The sequence below is a fragment of the Neodothiora populina genome, assembly GCF_041146345.1.
Source record: "Neodothiora populina strain CPC 39397 chromosome Unknown canker_contig_16, whole genome shotgun sequence".
In the NCBI taxonomy this organism is placed as follows: Eukaryota; Fungi; Ascomycota; class Dothideomycetes; order Dothideales; family Dothioraceae; genus Neodothiora; species Neodothiora populina.
Window position 1 is genome coordinate 312417 of NW_027191409.1, and position 24607 is coordinate 337023.

At 52.7% G+C, this 24607-nt stretch overlaps 7 protein-coding genes across 10 annotated transcripts; 3 read left to right on the forward strand and 4 right to left on the reverse strand.

Annotated features, from left to right (window-relative positions):
* Positions 1-1605: 1605 nt before the first annotated feature.
* AAFC00_003456 (uncharacterized protein) lies at positions 1606-2308 on the reverse strand (the record flags this gene model as incomplete). Its single annotated transcript, XM_069342931.1, has 2 exons — positions 1606-1997; positions 2050-2308. 2 exons carry the CDS (start codon positions 2306-2308, stop codon positions 1606-1608), a joined length of 651 nt encoding a protein of 216 aa, XP_069200737.1.
* Positions 2309-9118: 6810 nt separating this feature from the next.
* On the forward strand, positions 9119-10387 carry AAFC00_003457 (uncharacterized protein; the record flags this gene model as incomplete). Its single annotated transcript, XM_069342932.1, has 1 exon — positions 9119-10387. The coding sequence occupies one exon, from the start codon at positions 9119-9121 to the stop codon at positions 10385-10387; it is 1269 nt and encodes a 422-aa protein (XP_069200738.1).
* Positions 10388-10648: 261 nt separating this feature from the next.
* Positions 10649-14379, reverse strand: AAFC00_003458 (uncharacterized protein; the record flags this gene model as incomplete). The annotated part of the gene is made up of 5 exons (XM_069342933.1): positions 10649-11242; positions 11309-13084; positions 13134-14116; positions 14187-14310; positions 14374-14379. The coding sequence occupies 5 exons, from the start codon at positions 14377-14379 to the stop codon at positions 10649-10651; spliced, it is 3483 nt and encodes a 1160-aa protein (XP_069200739.1).
* A 605-nt stretch (positions 14380-14984) lies between these two features.
* AAFC00_003459 (uncharacterized protein) lies at positions 14985-17360 on the forward strand (the record flags this gene model as incomplete). Its single annotated transcript, XM_069342934.1, has 1 exon — positions 14985-17360. The coding sequence occupies one exon, from the start codon at positions 14985-14987 to the stop codon at positions 17358-17360; it is 2376 nt and encodes a 791-aa protein (XP_069200740.1).
* Positions 17361-17709: 349 nt separating this feature from the next.
* AAFC00_003460 (uncharacterized protein) lies at positions 17710-18989 on the reverse strand (the record flags this gene model as incomplete). Its single annotated transcript, XM_069342935.1, has 2 exons — positions 17710-18790; positions 18853-18989. The coding sequence occupies 2 exons, from the start codon at positions 18987-18989 to the stop codon at positions 17710-17712; spliced, it is 1218 nt and encodes a 405-aa protein (XP_069200741.1).
* A 523-nt stretch (positions 18990-19512) lies between these two features.
* Positions 19513-21350, forward strand: AAFC00_003461 (uncharacterized protein; the record flags this gene model as incomplete). The annotated part of the gene is made up of 2 exons (XM_069342936.1): positions 19513-19598; positions 19688-21350. 2 exons carry the CDS (start codon positions 19513-19515, stop codon positions 21348-21350), a joined length of 1749 nt encoding a protein of 582 aa, XP_069200742.1.
* Positions 21351-21616: 266 nt separating this feature from the next.
* On the reverse strand, positions 21617-23614 carry AAFC00_003462 (uncharacterized protein; the record flags this gene model as incomplete). Of its 4 annotated transcripts, none has more annotated exons than XM_069342938.1 (6): positions 21617-21816; positions 21890-22174; positions 22267-22397; positions 22459-23080; positions 23191-23437; positions 23501-23614. In XM_069342938.1, 6 exons carry the CDS (start codon positions 23612-23614, stop codon positions 21617-21619), a joined length of 1599 nt encoding a protein of 532 aa, XP_069200745.1. The 4 variants fall into 4 exon arrangements, with proteins under 4 accessions (XP_069200745.1, XP_069200743.1, XP_069200746.1 ...); XM_069347746.1 differs by having other exon boundaries at positions 23501-23551; XM_069348086.1 differs by having other exon boundaries at positions 23191-23614.
* Positions 23615-24607: the final 993 nt, after the last annotated feature.

Here is a 24607-nt window from a genome sequence, read left to right on the forward strand (position 1 = left end):
GACTTCTTCCTGCAACCTTTTCTGTATCGCTTGCAATTTTGCCTTCTCTCCCTCCACCTCTTTACAGTGATTTGTGTGGGAACGGAGAAGGCGATCATAACCTATGTCCTTGCTCTCGCATTGCTTGCTCATTACATTTAGTCGATGCTGGGTTTCTACCAGCTCTTTCGCCGTAGTCTCGGCCTCTGTGTAGAACGGCATGTGCTTGCTGCAGACTGCCATAGCGTCATACAGCTTACGGAAGGCACCATTTGGATCACTTGGGATACCATTGGTGGCTGTGCTCATCTTGCCAGACATGTTTAGTAAGGAAATCGAGGATGATATAACAAAATGTAATATCGTTAGAAGCAAAGAGACGAGATTCACAGCCTCGATGTAAATATATATATATGTTGGTCGGGAATACATTCATAACCGACGCGGCTGATCTTGACGGACTCACACACCCTCAAGTTCGTATGCTGATACACATCAACCCACCTCCTTCAATAGCATCTGGTGATGTTGCGAACATGAGGCTTGCCAGCACGACAAAATGGCGTTTTTCATATCAAGAAATGCAAGCCTGACTCGAACATGAGCAATCAAGTCTCGGATCCATGGGTCTGTTGGCCTCAACAATACTGCTCAGGCAGGCTGAATGCGTACCCTTGGACGATGATTTCATGCAGCGAATGACCATGAAATTCACGGTATCGTACCTTTTCCGTCAAGGCTGCTCTGAGATACTTCTGGACCTTGATAGACATACGCTGCGCAGTACCTCATCATTTTGACAGCGAAGCAATGCAACTCATGCACGCTACGATCAAAATGTGTTGGAGCAGGTAGCCGATCATGGTGAGCTTGAACAAGTAGATCAATTGTAGCCTGTCTTTGGTGGGGTTCACACATGAGGACTGGTCGACTCGAATTCGAAGATCTCTCTGGAGCACCCATCGTATTGGAGCATCGGACCAGGAAGCTCAGTAATTATGCTCACACCAGTATACTTGGGCAGGAATTCTCAACGAGTCTCGCCTCGTTATGCCATGAAGTGATGTGCAGCGTGTCTGCAGATACGCCTTCTGCATAGCATTGGAGCTCGCATGTCACTGCCGTCGAATCAGGCCTCGTCGTTATCTTCAAGTATGGATTAATGGTTCCATAGATTTCTAGTCACCACTTATATATGATACATACAGCAAAGTCAGTCGCATAGCCTCAACGCTGTCTCGAGACCTCGAAGTCCTATATCTCGGATCTAATTGATTTTACATGTTCAGTGCGGGGTATCGGTATCACTTATCCGACCCTCTCTCGCTAGATCATAAATGGAGATGTGGAGTCGCCATCTTCACCTATCATCCTCCGCTACGTGGTGGTCCACACGCCTCAGTCAATCGATGGACCATCAGCACCACCAAAAGTACTTTAAGGTAGCAAGTCAACAACGCAACATATTGTCTACAACCAGCCACATTGTGAGCAGGCGTTTTTTTACAGACCTGTATCGCACTTTCCTCCTAGGTGAGCTGACGTCCCGCAGAAGCTTCCGTCTGTCAGCGGGTCCACAATATTGCCTGTCCACGTATCACATGTCTTCACATTTTCAATATTCGCTTAATTGATGCGCATCCATAACTCTTCGCAATTCTCGGCAGAGAAGTGATCGACCCAGGGGAAGACTTTGAGTGTCTTCTCAATGGCCTCCTTCCGCTCCAATCCGAGGGCTTTTACTACCTGCCTCAGCTTGGTCTCGAAGAAATCGACTCCATGAAACGGAGGCATCGGTTCGAAGATTTGGTTTTTGCACTCGATCCTTGATAGGCTCCACGCCACAAAGAGGACCCAGAGTAGACATTCCAGCTTAGTTTGAGACTCGGTTGTCCACCATTCGATCAAGTCCGGCCATCTGCGAAGGCCTTTGTGAAGTCGATTCAAACCACGTTCGGACACTCGTTTCATTAGCGGACCATAGTTGACCTTCACTCGTACCTGCTCAGGGATGAACTCTGGGAACAATCAGCATTTGTAACGTGACCTGCCCAATCAACTGGAACTCACCAGGCACGCATGTCCATGCATAGAGTCTCATAGTCAACAGAATTGCCTGCGCTGCCGAGAAAGGGTGTTTCGTTCCTTCAGCCACTAAGACGCAGAGACGATATATGTACTGATAGTGCAGGTCTTGAATCGTCCACAGCGCATCCTTGTGAGGTTCTACAACGTGTTCCCTGCTCGTGTAGGCGAGACCTGCCATGTGGAGCCCATGCATTTGGGTTTTCGCCTCATCCCCGGTCAAAGCCGCTGGCATCATGGCCATGGTTTTCTCTGTGCTATCATCCGCTTCTCTGAGTAGGCATGTGGACAGAAGAGATTGGGGATCTCTTCGCTCAGGGCAGTAAGTAAGGAAAGGAGCTTGAAGCAAGGTTGAAGCCAAGCGGATATCAGTCCAAACTACACAACGCCTTTGGATGTCTCGGAAGCTTGAAACCCCTAAATACTGGAATAGCTTTTGGACCGCTCTCATGTGGGTATTGGCGGCAACATGTTCACCTTCCGCTAGATGTATCCTCACCAGGCAAGATATCAGCATCATAAGCGAGTCGTCCACGCCTTCTGGATCTGTCCACCAAGGGATTAGTCCAACCGACCACGTACTGTAATCGAAGCAAAAGGGATCAAGGCTCATGAGGGCTTGTATGTACCTGAAAGACGTTCGCGGATATAACGCGTCATTCGTATTTCTTGAGAAGGCAACATGGACCTATCGTAGCGGCCTGTCACCTTGACTCGCCTCGCATAGCCAATACACAACACGGTGAAGAAGATCCCTTCGTCGGTCATAGCAGCATTCCAGAGGTCTTGCGTATAAATCTTGTCATATATCTGCAGCCATGCTACACCAAGCTCCCAATTACTAGGATCAAGATCACGACACCGATACCAACTCAGAAGTTCATTCTGGTCAGAGGTAGCATGTTCAATGACTTTCCCTCGTATGGGTGGCATGTCTTGTTGATTCGTTTGCTGCGAGGTTGTCCAACCACTGATCGATGGATCAGATGAAGGACGAACTTCCACTGTCGCTGCTACATCCTTCCCTTGCGGGGCTCTGACAGATCGTTCGATCATGGCGTCTGCTTCGCGATCTTCAGACGACGAGGGTGTTGGGGGACCAGAGAAATATTGATCGCTTCCCTCGATCTGCCCATCTACCTGACTCTGTGGTGCAACATGCTTCCGATGCCGTCTTGGATCCTTCCCTTGTTGGCGTCGGAAATAGTCTCTCATTACATGCTTTCGGACTGCTCTGAGGGACCGCTTCGTTTCCTTGTCTGCTTGCGGGTCGCATGTCACGAATAAGAAGTCCGGTGGGTTTTGTGGAACACTGGGCTCCATGGTGGTGGCGTTGCAGATCTTGATAATCGTACCCGCAACCAACGGACGCTATACTCTGGTCGTTCAACAAGTGAATTAGATCACACTTTACAGTGGGTTTCTTTGCGAGACTCGCTTCTCCAGATTTTGCTCTGTTTTTGGTCTTATCCAGCTGAACAATGAACTGAGGTGGAGGTTCGCACGGTCCGGACCAAGAAAAAGAGGTTCCAGTCCAAGTTCATGAGCTCAACCAACACAAAGCGGAATCATATATATGGCCTGCAGATGATGGTACTGCTTGAGTACTGTGCTATGCTGCACTCAATGGCCCCCGTCCCATACACTTAGATGATGGTCCCCGACGGCCCCGAACTGTCAAATCCTTCCATCAACACATGGGGGATCCTTGTCTTATCGACACCTAATGTAAGTGCGTGACTCGACTTTTGACTACGATCGATCTCCATGGATCACAAATACTGGGTTATTGTCTCCGGTTCTACACGATTCGGCCAATGACCATGCAAACCACTATCCGCGGTATCGAGTTTTTCGAGGCCGCTACGGCTTAGATCGAACACCTTTCCAAATTCTACTTGTTCTAGGCCAGTAGGTCTACCCTACAATACAAACGCAGAGGCAAGATTGACCCCACCTTCTTCAATCGTTTGCAATTCGCGTATATTGCTGAAGTAAGCGTCACCGCGAAAGCCAGGGTTGTGAGAAGCACATAGATGCTTCCACCTCGCAGCTATTCACTACTGACTGATGGGATTAGAAAGCCAAGGTCGCAAGCGACGTTGCAGATTAATAAAAGATGGCGGTGAGTGGCGCTACTACACTAAATGGCAAGATGGCTGCGCAAGCGTAATAGCATATATCGAAGGAAGGATTGCGGATTCGCCCTAGCCTGGTTGGAGCGTGGACTCCGTCACGGGTGCTGTGTCTAAGGTACGTCTTGTTTCTTCTTTTACCACCCCCAATAATACTCCCTAACCATATCAGCCTGGAGCCCCATCTTTGAGCATCCTTGGCTATCCGCTGTCATCTATCTTTGGGATGAAGCCACGTGCTACTGTAGTCTCGATATTTACTCCGGTCTGGCGAATCAGAGTCGTCTCGCGGGACGGAGAAGGCGCGTAGGGCTACTGTACAAGTACGATCCCGGATTGGGAAGTCTGTACGTCGCATCCCAAACCGGTCAGTCAGTCAGTCAGTCAGTCAGACTTCAGAACCCTTTCTTGCATAGACGTTGTCTCGGTGATTGCCTGTGTTCTTTCCGATAGTAGCGTGTACCTACTGTGTCTTCTTTCGCGCGTAACGATAAATTCGATTCCATCCGACACCGCGCGTACATGCTACTGTGCAGGGCATCGCTTGGGAACATAATTCGCTAAATCGCTGCCTACCTTATTTACATCACCAGCCATAGGTCGTGCCACCTATAAGGGTTTATTCTCATTGACTCATCTCGTATATGCTACCATCCTTCGAACCAGCGCGTACTCGACGATCAACTCCTTCTCGTCTCCCCATGCTTTCCCCCTCGAACTACACTATGTATACGCTAAGCACGAATAATTGGACGAGAGATGTAGATAGATAGGTGGAATTAGAGTCCATATTCAGAGACCGAGCCGCGCAGAGAGGACACGTGGGGTGGCTGCAGTAGTTCATGCATCTCGCCTTATTGAGAAGAAAGGGACATTTTAATATTGTCAAAGAATGCAATATAATGGCAAGCACAGGACATTGGTTCTCGAATGATGGGCCCACGTTTTACGCTCGCGTGCCTTACAGGGCTGTAGGGCTGTATTTGTCAGGTAATGCGCAATGACTATTGGTATCCTTTGTAATCCTCTTTCTCTGCGTGATGTTCTCCAGAGTGAGGGTAGTAATGTTACATCATTGACTTGAAGGGAGAGGTCACACGGAGATTTGAAATCATGATGGTTGCGGTGGCGATGCCCTGCATTATCGCCGGGTATAATATATGGAGGCAGACGCTATTTTTGGCCTCACTCAGACACCCTATTAAGTAATCGAAACGAGAGACTCTCAGTCCCAGACCGGCTGGGTTAGGTACTTTCGCGATCTGTTACTCCCTTCACGCAGAGTTCTCATAACATCGGCTCCTCAGCATTTGTCGGGGCCCTTCGTCGTCGCCTCCCTCAGTTCTTCGATAAAGGGTCCCGTCACCGCACCCTTGACGGTCAGACTTACCAAACCCTTGAGTTCTTGCAAGGGCTCCAAGACGGTCTGCACCTCTGACGGGCCACGGGTCTTAGGCTCGCCGGCTTTGATCATGTTCCTTTTCTCTGCGTCTAGGATGTCGTTCCCGTTCAGTAGCTTGACGTCGAGCCACTTCACTCCTTGCTCGGCTGCGTGCACTTCTGCTTGCTCTTTGTCTTGATTTGCGGATGCATCTCTGAGTGCTTTGACGAGCTTAGCTACTTGACCTTTCAGGCCGTGAGTCAGACCTTTGCCACCGACGTTATACTTGATCTGGCCAGTGTATGAATCGACGTGATCGACCGTGACGGAGAGACGCTTGATCAATCTCAAATACTTCGGAGGCACGAGTTCGAGTAACTCAAAAGTCCTGTTAGGACTCAGACCATTCGGTAGAGACCAGCGGAAGCGGAATGTGATGCTATCGTAAGTGACGAAAATGACAAAGGTGCTTTCTCCATACATGAGTTCGGCGCACTCATCGTGGAACTGTCGGCAGACAGCCAGCAGAGATGTCTGGCCGCGTCGCCAGATGATGCTTTCTTTGGTCGGACCGGGTGGGGGTCCTGCGAGCATCCGCTGGAACAGGTCAGGTGTTAGATTTGTATGGGTTGGTGGAACCCGCTTCTGGGTTATTGCTTGGAGCAGATGACGTTTCTCTCTTTGCACAGCAGTGCATGGTAGGAGATATGAGTATACTTGTTGTCGGAGCTCATACGGCAATCTAACGAAGGGAAATGCTTCTGGCCTGCGAGAAGGTCCGTTCAGTGGGCTTTTCTGCGACACCCGTGCTGCTCGAGCAGCTAATATTGACGAGGTCGACACTTCCTCTGACACCTTGGAGGAGGTCTCCTCGGGTTGGAGGTAGTAGTCCCTGCAGTTGTGAAGACCAGTCATTTTGGGGTATGTGAATGACAGGATGGCGCGATTCAAGTCACACAGATGGTGCCTGGATCGGAGATAATATACAAAGTGCGGCGGTTCCAAATGAAGGTTTGGGCAACAGCGGAGTTGGATGGGGAACCTCGTCTGTGCTTTGCAGCTGTACCTGCCCTGTATCTTGGTCTTGGCACATAGTCACTCCTGCTAAGGTAAGGTAAGCTACGCTACTGTACCTTATCATCCCGACAGCTGGTATCACTTGGCCTCCTTTTCTTGTTTGTATACACACATCACCATGTTAACAGCACACTGTCGCCCGAGTGCTTGTGCCTTCGCGACTCGTTGTTCTTTCAATCGTGTGTCATGTTTCTACGGTAATCTTACAGCAGGGGCTGCGTCCCTCTGACGTTCTGTTCCTGGTGGAGACTGATTAATTCCCGCGCATATGCTATATGCAATTGACGAAAGCCCAAGTTTAATCAATACCAATAGAGCACTCGCGTTCTCTTCTGCTTACCCTCAATACCACAGTCATTCAGAGAGCGGGAAGCTCAGCACAATCTTCGACCCAGCATTGGTCTTGCTGCAATGCCTACCTGCATAGAAGACCTCGCCAACGAGACACTAGAGCAGGTGTTCCTGTCTGTATCTAGTGTATCGGCTGCACTCGACCTATCAGCTACTTGCCATCGCTTGCGTCGGGTGTACCTGTCTTCGAGCAAGCTCTCGATCCTCGAGCAAGCGGCTGAGAAGGAATACGGTCCTATCAATGAGATCATTCAGCTTGTTACGCATAACGCATCCCAGCCAGCACACATTCGTCGCCACGTGCCGCTATCTGACGCACTTCTACACTCCATCGTCCGAGCTGGACACGTGGCTGTCAAATGGGAGGACAGCTATGTCTTCAAGAAGTGGAAAATGGACTTCGAGAACAGACGAACTCTGACCGATGAAGAACGTTTCGACCTTCGGAAGGCCGTGTATCGTCTCTGGCTCTTTTCTCGAGCCTTCCATAACTCTCGCTACTCACGTCTCCATCGACTCACGCCTTCGGCAACGTACGAGCGAGCTGCCCTGCTGCACAACTTCAATACCTTCGATCTCGCGCAGATGCTGGATGTTCATGACATCCTACGCAGCACTGTTAGCCGGAACATCTGTCCGAGCAACGGCATCGTGCGCACAAAGTTTCAGAAGCGTTCCCCCCAAACAAACTACCAGCTCTTGTTCAGTCCACTTTATACCACTGCACAGGCTCCGACATGGCTCGAATCGGACTACTATCACAGCAATCTCAACGGTGGTGACAGACGGTCATATACAAAGTACACGCCAAGCCGTAACCACGAGCCAGGTGGTGAAGGTTGGGGCGATGAGATTATGCACTACTATGTCATTGAAGACATGCTGAAGCTTGATCCGGAGCAGATGCTGTGGCTCAAGGAGAACGCGCCGTTCAAGCATCAAGTCGAGACATATGTCAAGGAGCTAGGCGACTGGTTTGACAACAACGGCGAAACATTCGTCCAAACGCTGCAGCTCGTACTACAGCAAAGGGGTGAAGACTGGGAAGACTTCCGAACCTCGATTGCAGATGGAGAATCGGGCGTGGCGCTCACGAAACGAAGAGACAGCGTTGTGTACAACAAGGAAGAGCGAGAAAGACAGTAAGAAGGACGCCGTATGCTTGCTGGCTTGACATCCGACCACTAACGGTCGGCCTCGGGACCCTACCCCGGATTTGCGTCGAAATCTCTTACGCGAAAAAAGTCACTAGCAGCATGTCTCTCCGTCGATGAACCGAGAAGAAAAAGAAGAAGCATGTTGTTCCCGAAAAAAAGGCGCAGTTTGAAGAAAGATAAGCAAAAACTTGACCGCGCCAGGGGTCGAACCTGGAATCTCTTGATACCGCTCAATCGTAATTGTTTGAATCGTAGTCAAGCGCCTTGCCATTGGGCCACGCGGCCTGTTTGATGTAGAGACGCACATCTCTTGCTTCATTTGTACTTTTGTCACGAAGGTCGTGAGGACAGATGTTGGTCTTCTGGTGATGTTGCAGAAGGGAAACAAGGAGATGAACTTGGACAGTATAAGTATGGCTCGGGTCAAGATGCTACTGCAGACACTACTGTGCGACCATCTGAGCCATCACAACTCGCAGTGTCATGGTTCATAGTGTTTCGGCTAAACGCGAACAGCTGAAAGGGAAGAAAATAGCTCGAGCATATATAATCCCAAAAGCTCATATTTCGAATACACGAATGTCTACTCCAGCGCTACCCATCCCATTGCTCCGAGTGTTAGAATCTTTCTGTCCAGTTCTAACTGATATAATGCACTGTAATATTCCAAGAAACAGTGACTCAAGTAAAACACGGATCTGCATTATAAAGTCATGCTGGGCAGGATATAAGAATCAATCCAAGCAAGGGATCAAGCGACAGGGGCGGGTCGGGGGAGGAGCCAAGGCCGACACAATGACGTCGAGTTGCGCGTGTCCTGAATCTCTGCCTCAGGTTGCAACAACGATATTGTTGTCCGCTCAAGGACAAGTCGCAATCCCAACACATGACTCTAACAACAAAGACCTCGACGCCTACACCCACCGAAGGAGACGCGGCAAAGACCAAACACGATGCCATCAAAAAGAGGCGGCCGCACGCGCGCACCGCAACACAACCAGCACCAGCAGCACCATCACAACCACCATGTCCAACAAACCCTTCAATCCGACTACGACACAGACGTAGCCAACATGACCGACACCAACGCGCCTGTGCAAGCCCAAAGCCCTCTGCCTGTGCCCGCACGCACAAACGAAGACCTGAACCTGCTCGTCCTGAAACGGCACTGCCCCTCGGTCGTCGACATCTTAACAGTGGCCAACTTCGCCGTGGTCTACACCTTCTCGCCCTCATCCAGCCAATGGGAGAAATGCGGCATCGAAGGCACGTTATTCGTCTGCCGCCTCGAGTCCGAGTTCCCGGCGGGCGCAGAAACCCCCGTCGAGCGCTACAACGTCATCGTGCTGAACCGCAAGGGGCTGGATAATTTCTCGACGGACGTGACGAGCAGCGAGGCGGTGCAGATCACAGACGAGTATATCATCGTTGACGACGGCGAGGGCTTGGTGTACGGGCTTTGGATCTTCTCTGAGCCGCCGCCGAGTTCGACTGCTGAGACGAGGCAGAGGACGGCGGATATGATTCTGGAGTGTGCGGTCAGGGCCGAGAAGAGTAGGGAGGTTGCTGAGGCTGAGATCAAGGCTGAGCTTGCTGCGAGAGATGTCGCTGCTGCTGCTTCTGCAGACGCTTATCCTGGTTCTGCTGAGCACCAAAAGCAGCAGTTGCAGCAAGACCCCCACGCCTCCTTCGCTCTAGGCCAGTCACAACAACACATCGAGAACGGCTACGGCAATGGAAACGGACAAGTGGTGCCCCAAGGCCGACAAGTGGGCATCGAAGAACTGTTCGGACAGCAACACCAACACCAACAACACCCGAACCAACCATTTCCCTACCCCCGGCAGCATCAGCGGCAGCAGCAGCAGTATCAACAACATCAACATTTCCCGCCTCAATACCAACATCAACAAAACCTACTCTCGCAGTTCAACAGTGGTGGTGGACCGCCGCCGCCGAATACCGAAAACAACAATCGCAACAACGGCTTCCACTCGGCAGAGCAGTATAACAACCATATGATGGCGCAGCAACAAGCGCAGCAACAACAATTTCGGCATTTGCAGCATCTTCATCAGCAGCAGCAGCAGCAGCAGCAGCAGCAGATGCATCATCAACAACAATTACAGCAGCATCAACGACAACAACAGCAGCAGCAACAGCAACAGAGAGACGTCATTGGGGACTTGTTCAGGAATGCGAAACAGGGGTATACTGCTTGAAGCGAACCAATGAGGGCCTGAGAAAGAGAAGACAGGAAGGGTCGATTGATGGATGCACCATGGACGTCGATTCTACTGTTACCTCTTACTCCGATTCAACCTTCTCCTACTTTCTACTACTAAAACCTCGCCCCTTACCCTGACAATCCCTTCCGTTCCTGGCATCTACACCCACTATATACCATCCGACCAAGAGCTTTCTAGCAATTATCAACATCAATATCAACAGAAAGTCAACAAGGAACAGGAAAAACCCAAACTCTAAACAACAGACCCAGAAACCACATCCCAAGGTCTGACAGGTCTCGAATCCTCGAGCTCGACAACCCACCACAAACACTCCTTGGCGCGATCCATCTGGCCTGCGAGCTCGTGTGCCCTGGCGAGCGCGAGCCACGTCTCCGAGTCGTCCCATCCGGATCCCAGCTTCGACTGCGTGGACAGCAGCATGTGCGCTCTGTCGCGCGCCGCGAGACGGTTCAGCAGGGCCGGAGAAGGAGGGGCGCCCGTGGGTGCGGTCGAGGATGGACGGCTCGATTGCGGTGGCGTGGAGGAGATGTTGGCGCCGTGGGTTTGGCCGTTGGATGCTGCGACGGCGGCGGCGGTGTCGTCGCCGTTGGGTTTGTCTGACGGGGTGGAGGGTGAATGTTGTTGTTCTTGTGATTGAGCGGTCGGTTGCTCGGGCATGCCGTATGCGGAAGGGGGTTCGGGAGTCATATTCTCCTCGTAGATGTCGAGTAGGAGAGCGGAGATGCCGACAGTGGCGACCGGATGGTCTGGATACGACGAAAGCGATTGTTCGTATAGCGACAAGGCTTCGTGGGGGTGGCCCAGAGCTATTGCTAGGTTCGCACGCTAGATGACAGAAGAAACATTAGCTTGACTTGAGACTTTTATTCGACTCGTCCCAATATCACTTACCTTGGCGTGCACATCAGCCCACAGTCTATTCACGCTTTTGCCGCCCCCCCATCCTCGCTCGTCGAACCCACTGGCGCTGCAGTCCTCTTTTGCGAACTCTTGCAAAAAGACCTCGGTGAGTTTCTCGGCTTCGTCAATGGCGCCCTCTGCATCTTCGTAGAGCTCGCTCCGTGCGTACTGTCCTGCAATAAAGAGCCATATGTCGATCAGCAGGGACATCCGGTGACGCCGCGCCTGTGCAGCAGGGAACAGTGACGGCACGGATGTGTAAGAGCTCGAAGGATGAGGTGCCGGGAGACGAAGGTCTTGTCCTGGCGGTTGGTCTGAATGTCCCAGTGGCGCCGAGTGATGGTCCATGTTGTGGGGTATTTGACGTAGCGCTTGCTCTGTAGACGCATCCGTACCGTTCTTCTCGCTCAATGTGTTTCTGTTGGTGTTGGTCTGAGGGTTCGAGTCTGTTGCGTTGTGGTGACCACGTAGCTTGAAGGGGTGCACAGGAAGGTGCGGGTGGTGATGGTGCTTTTCGGCGGGATGACCGTCCTCGTTGGTTATTTGTATCGAAACCGGAGCGCCTATCGTCGATGCCTCCGTGCCGACAACGCTGGGCGCGGCAGGTTTGTCGAATGTGTTCTTCTCGAGGCTTCGTCGGCCACCTCTCCGGCCCATGATACTTCCACTGATGCTTTTAATCGTCGAAGCCCTGACGGGTGGAGCAGGGGCCAGAAGTGATGCCGCAGGCTTCTCTGGAGCAGGGGCTGGGTTTGTATTCATCGCGCCGAAGAGCTTGTGATATAGCGCGAGGAGGCTCGAACTCGCATCCGCCGCAGCCGCTGGGTTCTCGAGAATTTCTACCAACGCAAGTTGCGTAATTCTGATTTGTATGAGGCTCTCTTTGACCGAGTCCCCCATATGGTCGATCAGAGCTTGAGTGGTAGGTGTCGCTGGCGGCGAACCTCCTTGCGATGCCTCGCTAGCGAAGAAGTCCGGTCCGTTCAGCTGCTCGAAAGCCGCTTCCGATATCTTGACTGCGTTGTCATATTCGCCTCTTGCCGTGAGAAGCAGGGAAAGAAGATGCCAGAGAGGCGCAACTTTCTGCTCATGATCCTGTGCCTCTGGCGCACCAGCAATTGAGTCAGTGTCGCTGTCCCGGCTCTGGGGTGCCGTTGCAAGTGCCTTCTTGACTACTTGTATCGCCGCAATGTAGTCACGTGTCTCAGCAAGTACGGTAGCCAAAAGCACAGCAGTCTCCGGATCGGAACCAGGAGGTGTGGCCAGCTCAGCAGATCTTCGGAGTGCGCCGAGTGCTTTGACCTGAAGCTCTTTCCGTTGCGTAGGCTCGTAGGTCAGACGTGCCCAGTTCGACTGGGCTTGACCGATGGCGCGGTATGCAGCAGCCGAGGCGGATCGTGAAAGTAGCGACTCTGTGGTTGTCCTCTCCAATGTAGTACTTCCAGAAGAGGAAGGTCTGTTCTGATGGAGCCAGGTAGTCAAAGTCTTGCTGATACCGAGTGCCTTCTCGGCCTCGGTACGCGAGCCATACTTGCAGAGTAAAGCCATCGCCTGGGTGGCGGTCAAAATAACAACATCATCGCTATCGAGGCCTATCTCATGCTCGCCCGTCTTCTCAGCTCTTGACTTTCCTTTGGTGATTATGTCGGAATACGTGTCGAAGGCGCGCATCGCCAGGTCGAACTCGGCAAGAGATGCATGGACGTTGAACAGACTGCGTAGGATGGGAGTCGAATGGAATGTCTTGGTGGCTGCGCGGTATAGGATCTAGACAGTCAGTTCATCAGGACCAAGATAAGCTGCTGGAAAAACTCACATCTAGCATGCTACGACCTACGGCCGCCTTGCCGCCTTCGCCGAGGTCAGCTTCGCGCCATCGGGAACCGCAGAATATCTGCCAATTGCCGATGGCCTGCTGAACCCAGTTTTCGACTTCATGGTTCGATTGGCTAGCTTTGGGGAAATGGGTTTCTTGGAGCAGCAGAGTTTCATATGCCATTTCCACACGCTTCATTTCCGTCCTTTGCTGTACGCGAGCACTGGTCAACTGCTCCATGGTCACGTCCTCGGTTGGGAAGGTCAGGGGTTCCGTTGCACTGGACGAATAGATCAAGCCGGCGGCCAGAATGAAGGAGAGCAGCTTGTAATAACGCGACCAAACCTCCCTTCGAGGAAGATCGAATTCGGAGTGAGTGTGGACAGTCACGGAGGTTGTTTTTCCAGCCACCTGGTCCCAGTAGTCCGCCCAGTTCCGGTAAGCAACCAAGGCGGTGTTGGCTTGTGGCAACGTCGTCGGGCTATCATTTCCGGTCACTAGCAGCGACGCTCTTCCGAGAAGACGTTCGGCCCAGATGCGAAACTCGGTAGCAGAGGCGACGTTGGCCGGTGGGTTTTGGACAGCTTTGAGCGCGGACTGGTAGGATTGAGCGGCTGCCGAGTCGTCACCTTCTTTTTCGTAGGCAATACCAAGAAAGTAGCTGTTCTTCAGGATAGCCAGTCTTGTGTTAGGTGAAATGTCGAGCGGGTTCTTGCTATGCTGTCTGAGCTGTTGCCAGACATCGTCGTGCAGGCCACCGGTGATGGTCTTCCATTCCCCCCTTAGAAAGTAAATCTCATGTAAACAAACGTTGGCCTGGAAAGCATCCTCGAAGTGGGTCTTCTCCTGGTCCACTGCTTGGATGAGGTTCGGGGTGACATCCAGCAGTGCGGAGAATTGAGAAGAAGTAGAAGACGCGGTAGAGGGTCGATCTCTGGCAGCATTTGCCACCGCAGCTTCAGAGTTGGCGGTGAGCGTGAGGCCTGGGGGGGAAGAGAGATGGTTCTTAGTTGCGTGGCAGTAGAGACGGTGGTGTGATAGATGTCAACATACACTTGCGATGCGGCGCGTGTTTGTCGACTTTGCGTGTGAGTTCGGGGATTTCTCCCCATTTGGCATTCAGTCGGGCATTGTCGAGCAGGCCGATGTAGCGCAGAGCCTTCTCGCTCTCGATTACCTGTGGTCTGGGTCAGTTGTGTCGCAAAGGCAAGTGCGAGGATAACATGTGGCAGGCACTTGCGCTCATTGCTGGGGCTGACACCTCTATACAGCGTTTATGTCACTGTAGTGTGTCCCTGAAAGTCCCATAACCTCCTGGGGGTTGGTGAGTTATCCTAGGATACGCTGTAGTGGACTTTTACAGTGTGCGGTAGAGACGCGGGGATGCTTCTATACAGGTGTTTTCTACCGCAAAGATACTGTAGTCTGCAGTGGACTGGGTACGGTACGGTAATTAGATCTAGAAGGTACAGTACCTTATTGCAGCATCTGCTCCACCCCGTAATCTTCTCCGTATCTATAACTGTCTCTGCAGCTGCCTGTCCCTTGTGCTTCACCCTTGTGAGTTTAAATGACATCTTGGCTTGTGATTGCACTTGCCCTTGCACTTGCACTTGCCCTCGGCGCAGTCGAGTCGGGGCCAAGTGAGTGACGCCGCTACGAGTACTTGTTGCTCGCTTGTTCTTTCTGTTTTTATGCCTCGCCTGTACCTTGATGCGTGCGGCTCTTGTTGCGTCAATGGTCCGCCTCGTCATCCGTAAAAAGTTTCATCTCCGTCAATATCACATGAAATTTGTATGTTCACCATAGCTTGATTTTATCTAATTCTCCAAACCATACGACCCGCATAGAATGGCGCCCCAAGCATCGGCAGTCTCTGCCTTACGTGCCATCACATTCCGCATCTCTTCTGCGACCAAGGCAGAATTACCACATGTGGTAGCCTATGTATCGCCTTCCCTGGCTTCCTGCAAGGATCTTTTGTCAGAACCAGAGAATCTGAACCAAAAAGACACCGATGCGGCCATTGTTGTGAACCGCTTCAACACTCAGATCCAAGCCTTACTCCAAGACCGGACCCCAGAAGGCCGCTGGGCCGCTGTTGTACTGGTCAAGGCGGCCATCGAGTCGGGTGGATGGGAGACTCTCCGTAGATCTATTGGCTGGGTCAGAGGCCTTCTCGCAATCCTCAAGAGGCCCGATCCGCCAATCACTAGATGTCTCTGCATGATTGCCCTCACTCGTATATTCATGTTGACATGGGACTATCCTACACTGATCCGCGAGATCACTACCCCCGCCGTGCCTACCTTTGTGTCTACCTGCTTGAACAACCTTGCTACCAGGGCTTATTCGCAGGACGAGCTGAGAACCACTCTGGAGACCTTTGCCCATCTTCTTCCGCGCCATCCCACCATTTTCCGTACCAATCAAGATGCAGTCGCAAAATTGCTGCAGAGTGTCCTTGAAGGATCAGGTAGCAGCACCGGTCCTGCGATCAGGGACTTGGCTCGTCGTGTGTCCGTCCTGCTCCACCAGTGCGAGCCAAAGGGAGGTGCTGGTGAGAAGTGGGAGAGATCTTTGGTCGCCACTGTCAAGGCGACGCATGTCGTGGCTGACAAGACCTTCATGAGCATCGAAGAGGACTGGCAGTCTGTCGCAGGCAATCATGTCAACAAGCATGCCCTGAGCAGTCATTACCGCACTTCTCAAGAGTCCAAGGACGCCTCGGATCGTCCTGTCCAGCAATTTGTCGTGTCAGGCAGCGATGCATTGATCAGCAATCTCCGTCTTCTGACGAGCTACTTCAGTATAGCCACTCCGGCGAATGTCGTTGCTTCTGTAGGCCAGGTGACTGATCTCTTGACTCGTCTCCTCGCCGTGTCCATCTCCACAAGCGCCTCTAAGACAACAGTCAAGTTCAACAAGGACAGCAGCAGAGAAGAGCGTGATGCATTGACCCAAGTGCTCCCCGCCATCCATCTTGCAGCGATTCAGACTCTTGCAGCGATCCTCAAGCGCTACGGCAGCCAGCTCGCGTCGAGCGTGCACACTTTTGTTGACCAGCTCTTATGGGTCTTCAATGCGTCCCCCTCCAACCGTGGCATCAGGACAGCGGTCTACAGAGTCATGACAAGTCTGATCGATCTCTCGGGTCCAACAATGACCAAGACAACAGTCTCCTCCCTCCGGAAACTCATCGTAGCGTGCTGCGAAGATCTTCTCCCCTCGCAGACCTTGGACAAGCCTGACGTCTCGGCGAACACCAACGGCACCAACAACAAGGCCCCCCAGGCAACAATGAACGCCGATTCGTTCCTCAAAACACCCACGTCCAAGACCTCTGCATCGTCAGCGACAAACGCGTCCTCGGCGATCGTCAAGCAGACGCAGTTCCCAGCTCTCCACTTCGCCGCAGCCGATCTTCTGCCGCGCCTCTTGTGCAAGCTCCCCTCGAGCCGCATCCCAGTCGCTCTGCGTTCCCTGCTCGACCGCACAGCAGTCCTGACCCGTCACAAGTCGGCAATGACAGCAAGCGCACTGAACCCTCCCGGGACCCAGACTGGTGCCAAGGGAGCAAACAGCATCTTGCCTCTGCTGGCCAGGGAATACAGCGACGATGCCGCCGTAGAAGCACTGCTGAGACCGCGCATGCCCGTCATCGAGACCGGCCGACGAGCAATTGCAGCAGCAGGAGCCATAGACGACGCCATGGCCGGCGAAGAAGACGAAAACGAGCAAAGCGACGAAGACAACGACGACGACGACGACGAAGATGAAATGGAAGTCGATTCCGCTGCTGCGTCCAACAACACCACAACCGAAGCTTCAGCGGACGCAGCAGCAGCAGCAGCAGCAGCAAAAGCGCAGTCGGCCCTCTCATCCGCAATCAACATCTTTACAGACTCGGCCCCAGCCGTCACAGGCACCAAACGACCGCGATCACCCAGCAACGCAGCCACTACTACTGCTCTCACTACTTCGGCTCCTCCGAACGGGACAGCAGTAGAGAGCGAGAAGAGACTCAAAGCCAGCCCCGCTGATGACGAGGTGGAGATACCCACTTCTGTAGTCGCGGGCGACACGGTCACGACGTTGCCGTCTGCTCCTGACATTTCTTCTTCTTCTTCTGAGACTAGAGCGAATGCGGTAGAGGAAAGCGATGATGACGATGACAACTTTGAGATTCCGACGCTTGTTATGGGTGCTGATAGCGATGATGAATAAGCATGTATGGGATCGGATGGCATGAGTGAATAGATGATCGGCGGCGGTTCGCTATGGATGGTCATGTGATGTCACACAAATCCTCGGGTTCATTTTAGATGCAAAGAGAGAGAAAGCGAGAGAAATAGATATCGCTTGATGTTGTTCGATCACAAAGACTCCTCGCTACCCATATATGCACTTGAATCTCGTTTCCCATGCTGATGGGAAATAGCATTTCTCCATATTCCCGTCGATCCGTTTCTCGTCCATCCATTCGCTTCTCCGATTATGATGATTTTACGTCAGAAGCACGTGTCTCATATCATAGAACGATGATAGAAAGTAAAATAAAGCGATGAAAAGAGTATCACTTCGCTCCATGATCCATGAGTTCACAGCCGTTCCTGACGACTCCGACGAGCCCACCGGTCTGGATATTCTCGGAGCCACCCCCAGACAATCTGTGCTCTATATCCGCCAGCCCGTCGAGCCACAGCACGCGGGTCTGCGCGGGCACATCGAGAGTGGCCAGTTCTTCGCCTAGCGCGGTCAATATATCTGCCAGCGCGAGGCCTTTGTTGACCTTGAGGGCGTTGATGGTCGCCAGACACGATGTGACGTCTGGCGTTGATAGCAGGGTGTCTCGGATCGTTGCGATGTCTGCGGGGTGGGGAGCGGCGATGCAGTCGAAGATTGTCTCTTGGGTTATGAGGTCGCGTTCGATGGTCTTGTTTTCGGCCGAGGTGGGTCCCGGGTCGCCTGGGAGACGCAGGGGAGTGGAGGAGGCGTGGCAGGCTTGGAGGACGTTGAGGGCGCGCCGCATGTCGCCTTTTGAGAGCGTGACTAGTGAGTCGACCGCGTCTGGGGCGATGTTGACGGATTCCTTCTCGATGACAATGTCTACCAGGCGACGGATGTCTTTTTCTTTCAGTGGTGAGAAGCGGAATCGGGTGCATCTTGACAGGAGGGCTGGCGACAGCTTGTGGGTGTAGTTTGCTATGATGCAGAAACGGGTGTTTGCGGTGTATTTCTCCATGATGCGACGGAGGGCCATCTGGGCGGTCGATGTCATTGCGTCTGCTTCGTCGAGGATGATGAGCTTGAAGCCTGTGAGAGAGCCACCTGCGCCATTGTCGACGCCGTCTGGGTTCTTGGGTGTAAAGGATGAGAAGATTTGTTTTGTGCTGGAAAAGGTCTTGATCTGGTCGCGCACGACGTCGATACCACGGTCATCAGAGGCGTTGAGCTCCAGGACCATTTGTCGCATGTTCTTGTTTCCGTAGATGCGGCGGGCGAGCGCGAGGACGGTGGATGTTTTGCCAGTGCCGGGAGGACCATAGAGGAGAAGATGAGGCAGGCGATTGGCGTCGACGAATTTGTTGATTGTAGACAGGATGTCTTGGTGACCCGATACGTCTGCCAGAGTACTCGGCCGATACTTTTCTACCCTGATTGGTTCTGGTCAGCCTCTCTGCCTTTGAAATGAGGAAAGAGCAGCGTGTGAACTCACCAAGGTAGTGAGTCTTCTGCCTCCACCGGTAGATTCGCAGCACTCCTCTTGCCCTTTTCGTTCTTGTTGGAAGAGAACTGAATGGATGGCGGGGCGGCGGGACCGTCGACGTCCATCTCGTCCTCGTGGTCTGACATCTCGGGTGATGGCGATGCCAAAAGTGGATGCAGTGTTTGCTTTGTTATCTATTCTTGTTCGGGGATCGAAAGGATTTCGCGGTAGTGTCGCCGGCACTCTACAGCAATTGACCAGATGCAGTATTATTCGGCCAAGGATAGTGTAGTTTGTGCAGCTTTGCTTTAGCAAGGAACAAGAAAGACGCGCCTCTGGCTCGGACGCGACTCGCACGCATCATTCATCGCGAAATTGTCGGGTCGTTCATCGCGTAAAGTACTTTATGGCTTGGCGATTACCGATTACCCCACGGATTCTGCCAGATCTTATCTGAAAGATCTTATCACGATCGATAGATCCATCTCCCAACTTGAACAAAATCGAAATTTATATCCATCCATGAGAACCGAATATCATACATACTGTGTTGTCATTCTCCAACCCCATTGAGTGCGATCGCACATCTGTCCGTTGTTCTCTTGTCTCAGCTGTTGCTGCTCTTGTCCGTGATAAAGTGGTAGTATATATCGAGACACGGCCAGCAAGATGCATACCTACATAAAACCCGGCACTCACATCATCCTGCGCCTGCCGTCGGGGGCGATGAAGATCGTCGAGGCCATTCCGAACACGTACGTTTGACTCAGACTCGGCATCAGTGAGCTCCCACTCCCTGCCTGGCTCCGTCTTCCGACATGGCTGACACGACGCTCTCAATCAGAACAATATCAATAAGCAAATTCGGTTCTGTCCCTGTCAATCTCCTCCTGGGTCGCCCTTACTTCCGCACCTTCGAGATCGCCGACAAGACCACCGACGGTGATGCGCCCCGACTACGAGTGGTCCCGACATCAGAGCTCAACGCAGAGGTCCTCGCGGAAGATGCTCCCGACGCAGAGACAGCCGAGGAGAAGACGGAGCCCGCGGAGGGATTCGACATTGTCGCCGACGATGGCTCCGTGCTCATGAAGAACAACCGTCTGACCGTCGACGATGCGTCTCGCCAGACGTTGACCATGCAAGAAATCGAAGAGCTGAAGAAGGCCGGAACTGGCTCTGGCAAGGAAATCATCGAGATGATCATGAAGTCGCACGCCAACTTGGACGAAAAGACCAAGTTCTCCCTCGCCAAATACACCCTGCGCAAGACGAAGAAGTACATGCGCCGCTTTACTGTCCTGCCTGTCGATGTCTCGACGCTTGCCGAATACATGGTTTTGGAAAAGGAGGCCAGCAGGATCATGGAGCTCAGAGAAGAGTGCATTGGCCTGATCGGCAGCTGGGCACATGCACATTACGGCGGTGCTTCTCAGCTTCATCAATCGACAGAAGGCACGAGAGTCGGCGGCGGAAGAGTTCTGGTTGTGGACGAGACCGGTGGTCTGGTCCTTGCATCTTTGGCCGAGAAAATGGACCTGTTGTACGAGCCTGAGGGACAAGAAAATGAAGACGAGGCAGCACAAGCCCAGGACTCATCTACCAACGGTACAACCACCCATCCTCAAGCCGCCGATGATGACACCAGCATGCAAGATGTCACAGCCAGCACCGGCGCCGCCGAACATGTCCCCGAAGAATCAGTCCCTACAACCGAAGCAGAAAGACAGCGACAGGGCCACCCCAAGCGCAAGAAGCCAGCGCACCGTCACAAAGGCAACCTCGCCACGACAAACACCATCCATCTGATCCACGCAAACGCTCAACCCAACATCTCCATGTTGAAATACTTTGGCTACGACCCCAACAACCCCACCCCGAACCACCCTCTCCACAACCACCTGAAGCCTCTGTCATGGCTACAGCTCCTCGATCCCGCCGCAGACGCCACATACGAAGAACCCGAGAAAGTAGACCCGCAAGTGCTAGAAACGTGGAAATCAGGCAAGCGAGGCGCCTACTACAAGAAACGCAGAAGATGGGAGCGATGCAAGTCGATTGTCGACGAGACGCGCGAAGGCGGCTTCGACAGCCTCGTCGTCGCCTCGGCCATGGAGCCCGCCACCATCCTCAAGCACGCCGTGCCCTTGTTGCGTGGAGCCGCCCACGTCGTCATCTACAGCCCGACCATCGAGCCCCTGACCGAACTCATGGACTTGTACTCCCGCGACCGAAAAGCAGCATATATCGCACACCTGGCTGACGAGTCTACGACGGATCCGCCGCCGGAGGAAGATTTCCCCGTCGACCCGAGACTGCTGCTAGCGCCCACCCTGCAGACGTCGAAAGTACGGCAGTGGCAGGTTCTGCCCGGTCGCACGCATCCCATGATGACGGGCAGGGGTGGTGCTGAAGGCTACATCTTCACTGCTCGCAAGGTCGTGCCCGTCGAAGGAAAGATCGAGGCGAGGGGCAAGTTCTCCAAGAAGAGGAAGCTGAACGCTTGAGCTTTTGGCGTCTTGTCTGGCTGAGGCTGGGCGTTTCCGAGCCTTTGGAGAAAGGGGGCAAAGGTGCAGAGACGTATCGTGTAGATGTGCATTTGAATCATGTGCATACTTGGACTTCCTCCTCGGAACACCTGCCATTGGATATGTACCTTCTGTATCACCTCAAATCAACAGACCCTCAAAGGGCTCCCTCTACCGCTCAGCCTCTCAGACCATCCCTGAGTACCAGCCACCCACTCCCCCAGACCCATATGGCTCGCACACATCTAAGCGGCAACAAGACGGACCCAGCACCCGCGCGCATTAGACAAGACCAAAGTCAGAGTCTGCGGTTCATCACCACAGCAATTCTCAGAACTGTCCTGTGTAGTCTGGCTGTTGCCATCGCTATCAACAGGCCATATCGTCTCGAACTTTTGCACGATCCGCACAATCGCCAATGACGCCTCGAGAAGCGCAAAATCCTCTGCAACGACAAGTCTGTCAGCATGTGCAGCTATAAGCGAAATCCGCGGCGGACAGAGAAGAGCAATACTCACGACCAAGACAAGTCCTCGGACCGCCGTTGAAAGGAATATACCCCCACCCAGCCTTTCTACCGAGATTCTCTGTCTCCGTCACGTCCCAGCGCTCAGGCCGGAAGCTATCTGCGTCTGCGCCGTACAGGTCTTTGCGCCGGTGCATGGCGTACGCGCAGTAGCCGACCGCCTCACCCTTGCGGATCAGGATGGGAGATGTGCCGTTGGGTCCGCCGCCGCGGGGGAGGGTCGTTGTGCGCAGGGCGGAGCGCGAGTTCACTGGTACTGAGGGGTAGAGACGGAGGACTATGGATGTCAGTCAGTCAGTCAGGCCCTTTCGCGAACGGACTGCAAGAGAGTCGAGTGCGGCAAGGATTTGTCGGAGGTTTACTACTTGCCTTCTTTGAGCATGTAGTGCAGATATGGCATTCGTTTCAGGGCTTCCTGGGTTGCTGCTTTGTCGCCTATCACTTGCGTGATCTCTGAGCGCAGGCGACGATATACTGCTGGGTTGCGGGCTAACAGGTGACTTTCATTCCGGTCAGCGTATGCGTATCGCTCCAATTTGCCGACGACAGAGTTCCACTCACAATGTCCACGATAGACAACAAGCAGTCGTATCACGTCCGGCGAGAAGGATATTCAAGCAGGTCGAACGCAGCGCAACCGGGTCCTGAGTTTCCTCCAGTAAGGCGTCAAGGAATACATAATTCAGCTGTTTGACCGCTTTGCCACTCGCGCGTTCGTTCCTAGCCTCTGTAGCGGCAGCGATCACACAGTCAACAAACGAATGCACCGTCTTGCAAGCATTGCGGAACTTTCTGCCACCTATCAGCCAATAGAAGTCTCCCAGCCGACCTCGTTGAGCAAGGAAGTCCTGGGCCACAGTAAAGGCCTCTGCGAACGGGGATACCTGGTCATCGGCATCCTCGCTCGCTAGAGTGTCAAGTGAGCGTCCAAACAAGAACGACGTGGTGGTGTCGAGCGTGTAGCGGAAGAAGATCTGTTGAAGATCTACTGGCGAGTCGTTGGGTATCGCTGTCATCAGGTTGTCTAGATGTTGGTGGAGTTGGTCGACTGTTTTGGCACGGTTGCTCATGAACTGCGGACGCAGCATATCACGGGAGTGCTTCCAAGCCAGTCCATCCTGAGTGAAGATGCCGTCGCCTAGCAAGGGAAAGAACGTGGGCCTACGAGAACCGAGTCCAAAATCTACAATATGGCATAAGCGAATTGTTGCATCGTGGTCTTCTTCCTCGCGGAATTGTCGAATTTGAACAAGCGAAGGGGCAGACAGAGAGAGATATACGCAAATCACTGACCCTTGAATTGCGTTGACAAGATCGCCTCTATATTCTCCGGGTCCACAGTATCTATCCCACGAGCCCCCAACAGGTTCTGTTCGAAAGTCGCTCCATGCGTCTCAATCATGCTACCGAAAAATTTCAAGATGTGTCCCGCATTAGCTGCTTGGAATGCTTGCACGATCAAGTCGATGCCGAGAGGCCATTTGGACTTTAAGACCGATGGGGGCTCGCATCCATATTGAGAGACTAATCTCGCTTCGATCTTCCATTTGTCAATCACTGTTGAAAACTCAGAGAAGGTGACAAGGTTGCCCTCTATACATACTGCGCATTGTTGTCGTCTAAGTCGAATGTAGTGTGTAATGGTGAACACCATCACTGTTGCGAGGATGGCGAGGAGCAAAGATTGGTTAGTCAGCAGCGCGTCCGCCAACTTCATCTTGAGCAAGGTAAACTTCTGTATTGTCCTTGTTGCAACGACACAACAGTCGACGTGCCAGTCACTCTATAACAACAAAAGATCAAGACCGTTCGCTGTCAGTCACATAAGAACAAGAAGCACTGCAAATCACCCTGCTACCTGAAGTGTATCCAAGGACCTGCAGCAATGTTAGATTGCTTTATGCGCAGGCCAATGATAAGCGCCCTTCATGCACTCTTCCCCCGCCTCGGCTGAACAGCATTCTCGGTACAGGACCTATGGCGTATTGAACATAATCAGGCTACTGGCATCAAGCCATACCCTATGCTGCGAAGGTCCTCTCAAAGCTATCTCTGGCCGAAGTGCCTTTACAATGTGCAATGATTTTTATAAGACGTGTGATCAAGAAGTTCCGAACAACTGTATGGTTCGACTACAGGTTGATGGTAACGCAACAGAAATGTGGCAGACGAGACATTTCCGGACCCGGAAGCTGTTCTGCTGGTTGAGACATTCCTTCCGTGTTTGGACCATGAGGACTTGCAAGGTAGTCGAAAATGATCTCCGAGGCGACTTCTGCCCCTTCGTGTGGCCCTCCTCGACTCGAGGCTGCCTGAGGACGTGTTCTTCAATAACGGACTGGTAAGGGATTGGCCTGTTAATTATAGAAAAGAAAGGCGAACTCGAATGTGTGGTAACAATGGGCGCCTCATGTGCCCATATGCATGTAGCTACACATAGCCTCTCATTCGCCGGACCTCAAGCCAAAGACGCAAATCGAGTGGTCTCTCACATGCAATGCTACGTTGTCCACATCTGAGTTGGATGATGAATGTCAGCTCAAGAAGAGTTCACTGGGTATATAGGAGTTTGCAGAGTGAAATGGCTTCCACATGTTCTTGCCTTTTCTCCTTTAGACTCATCATAACATTGACGAAGCGCTGAGAATGCAGCGATTAGTCAGAGAGCAATACTCGAACATCGAGATGGGACCGATCCCAATTAGCACCG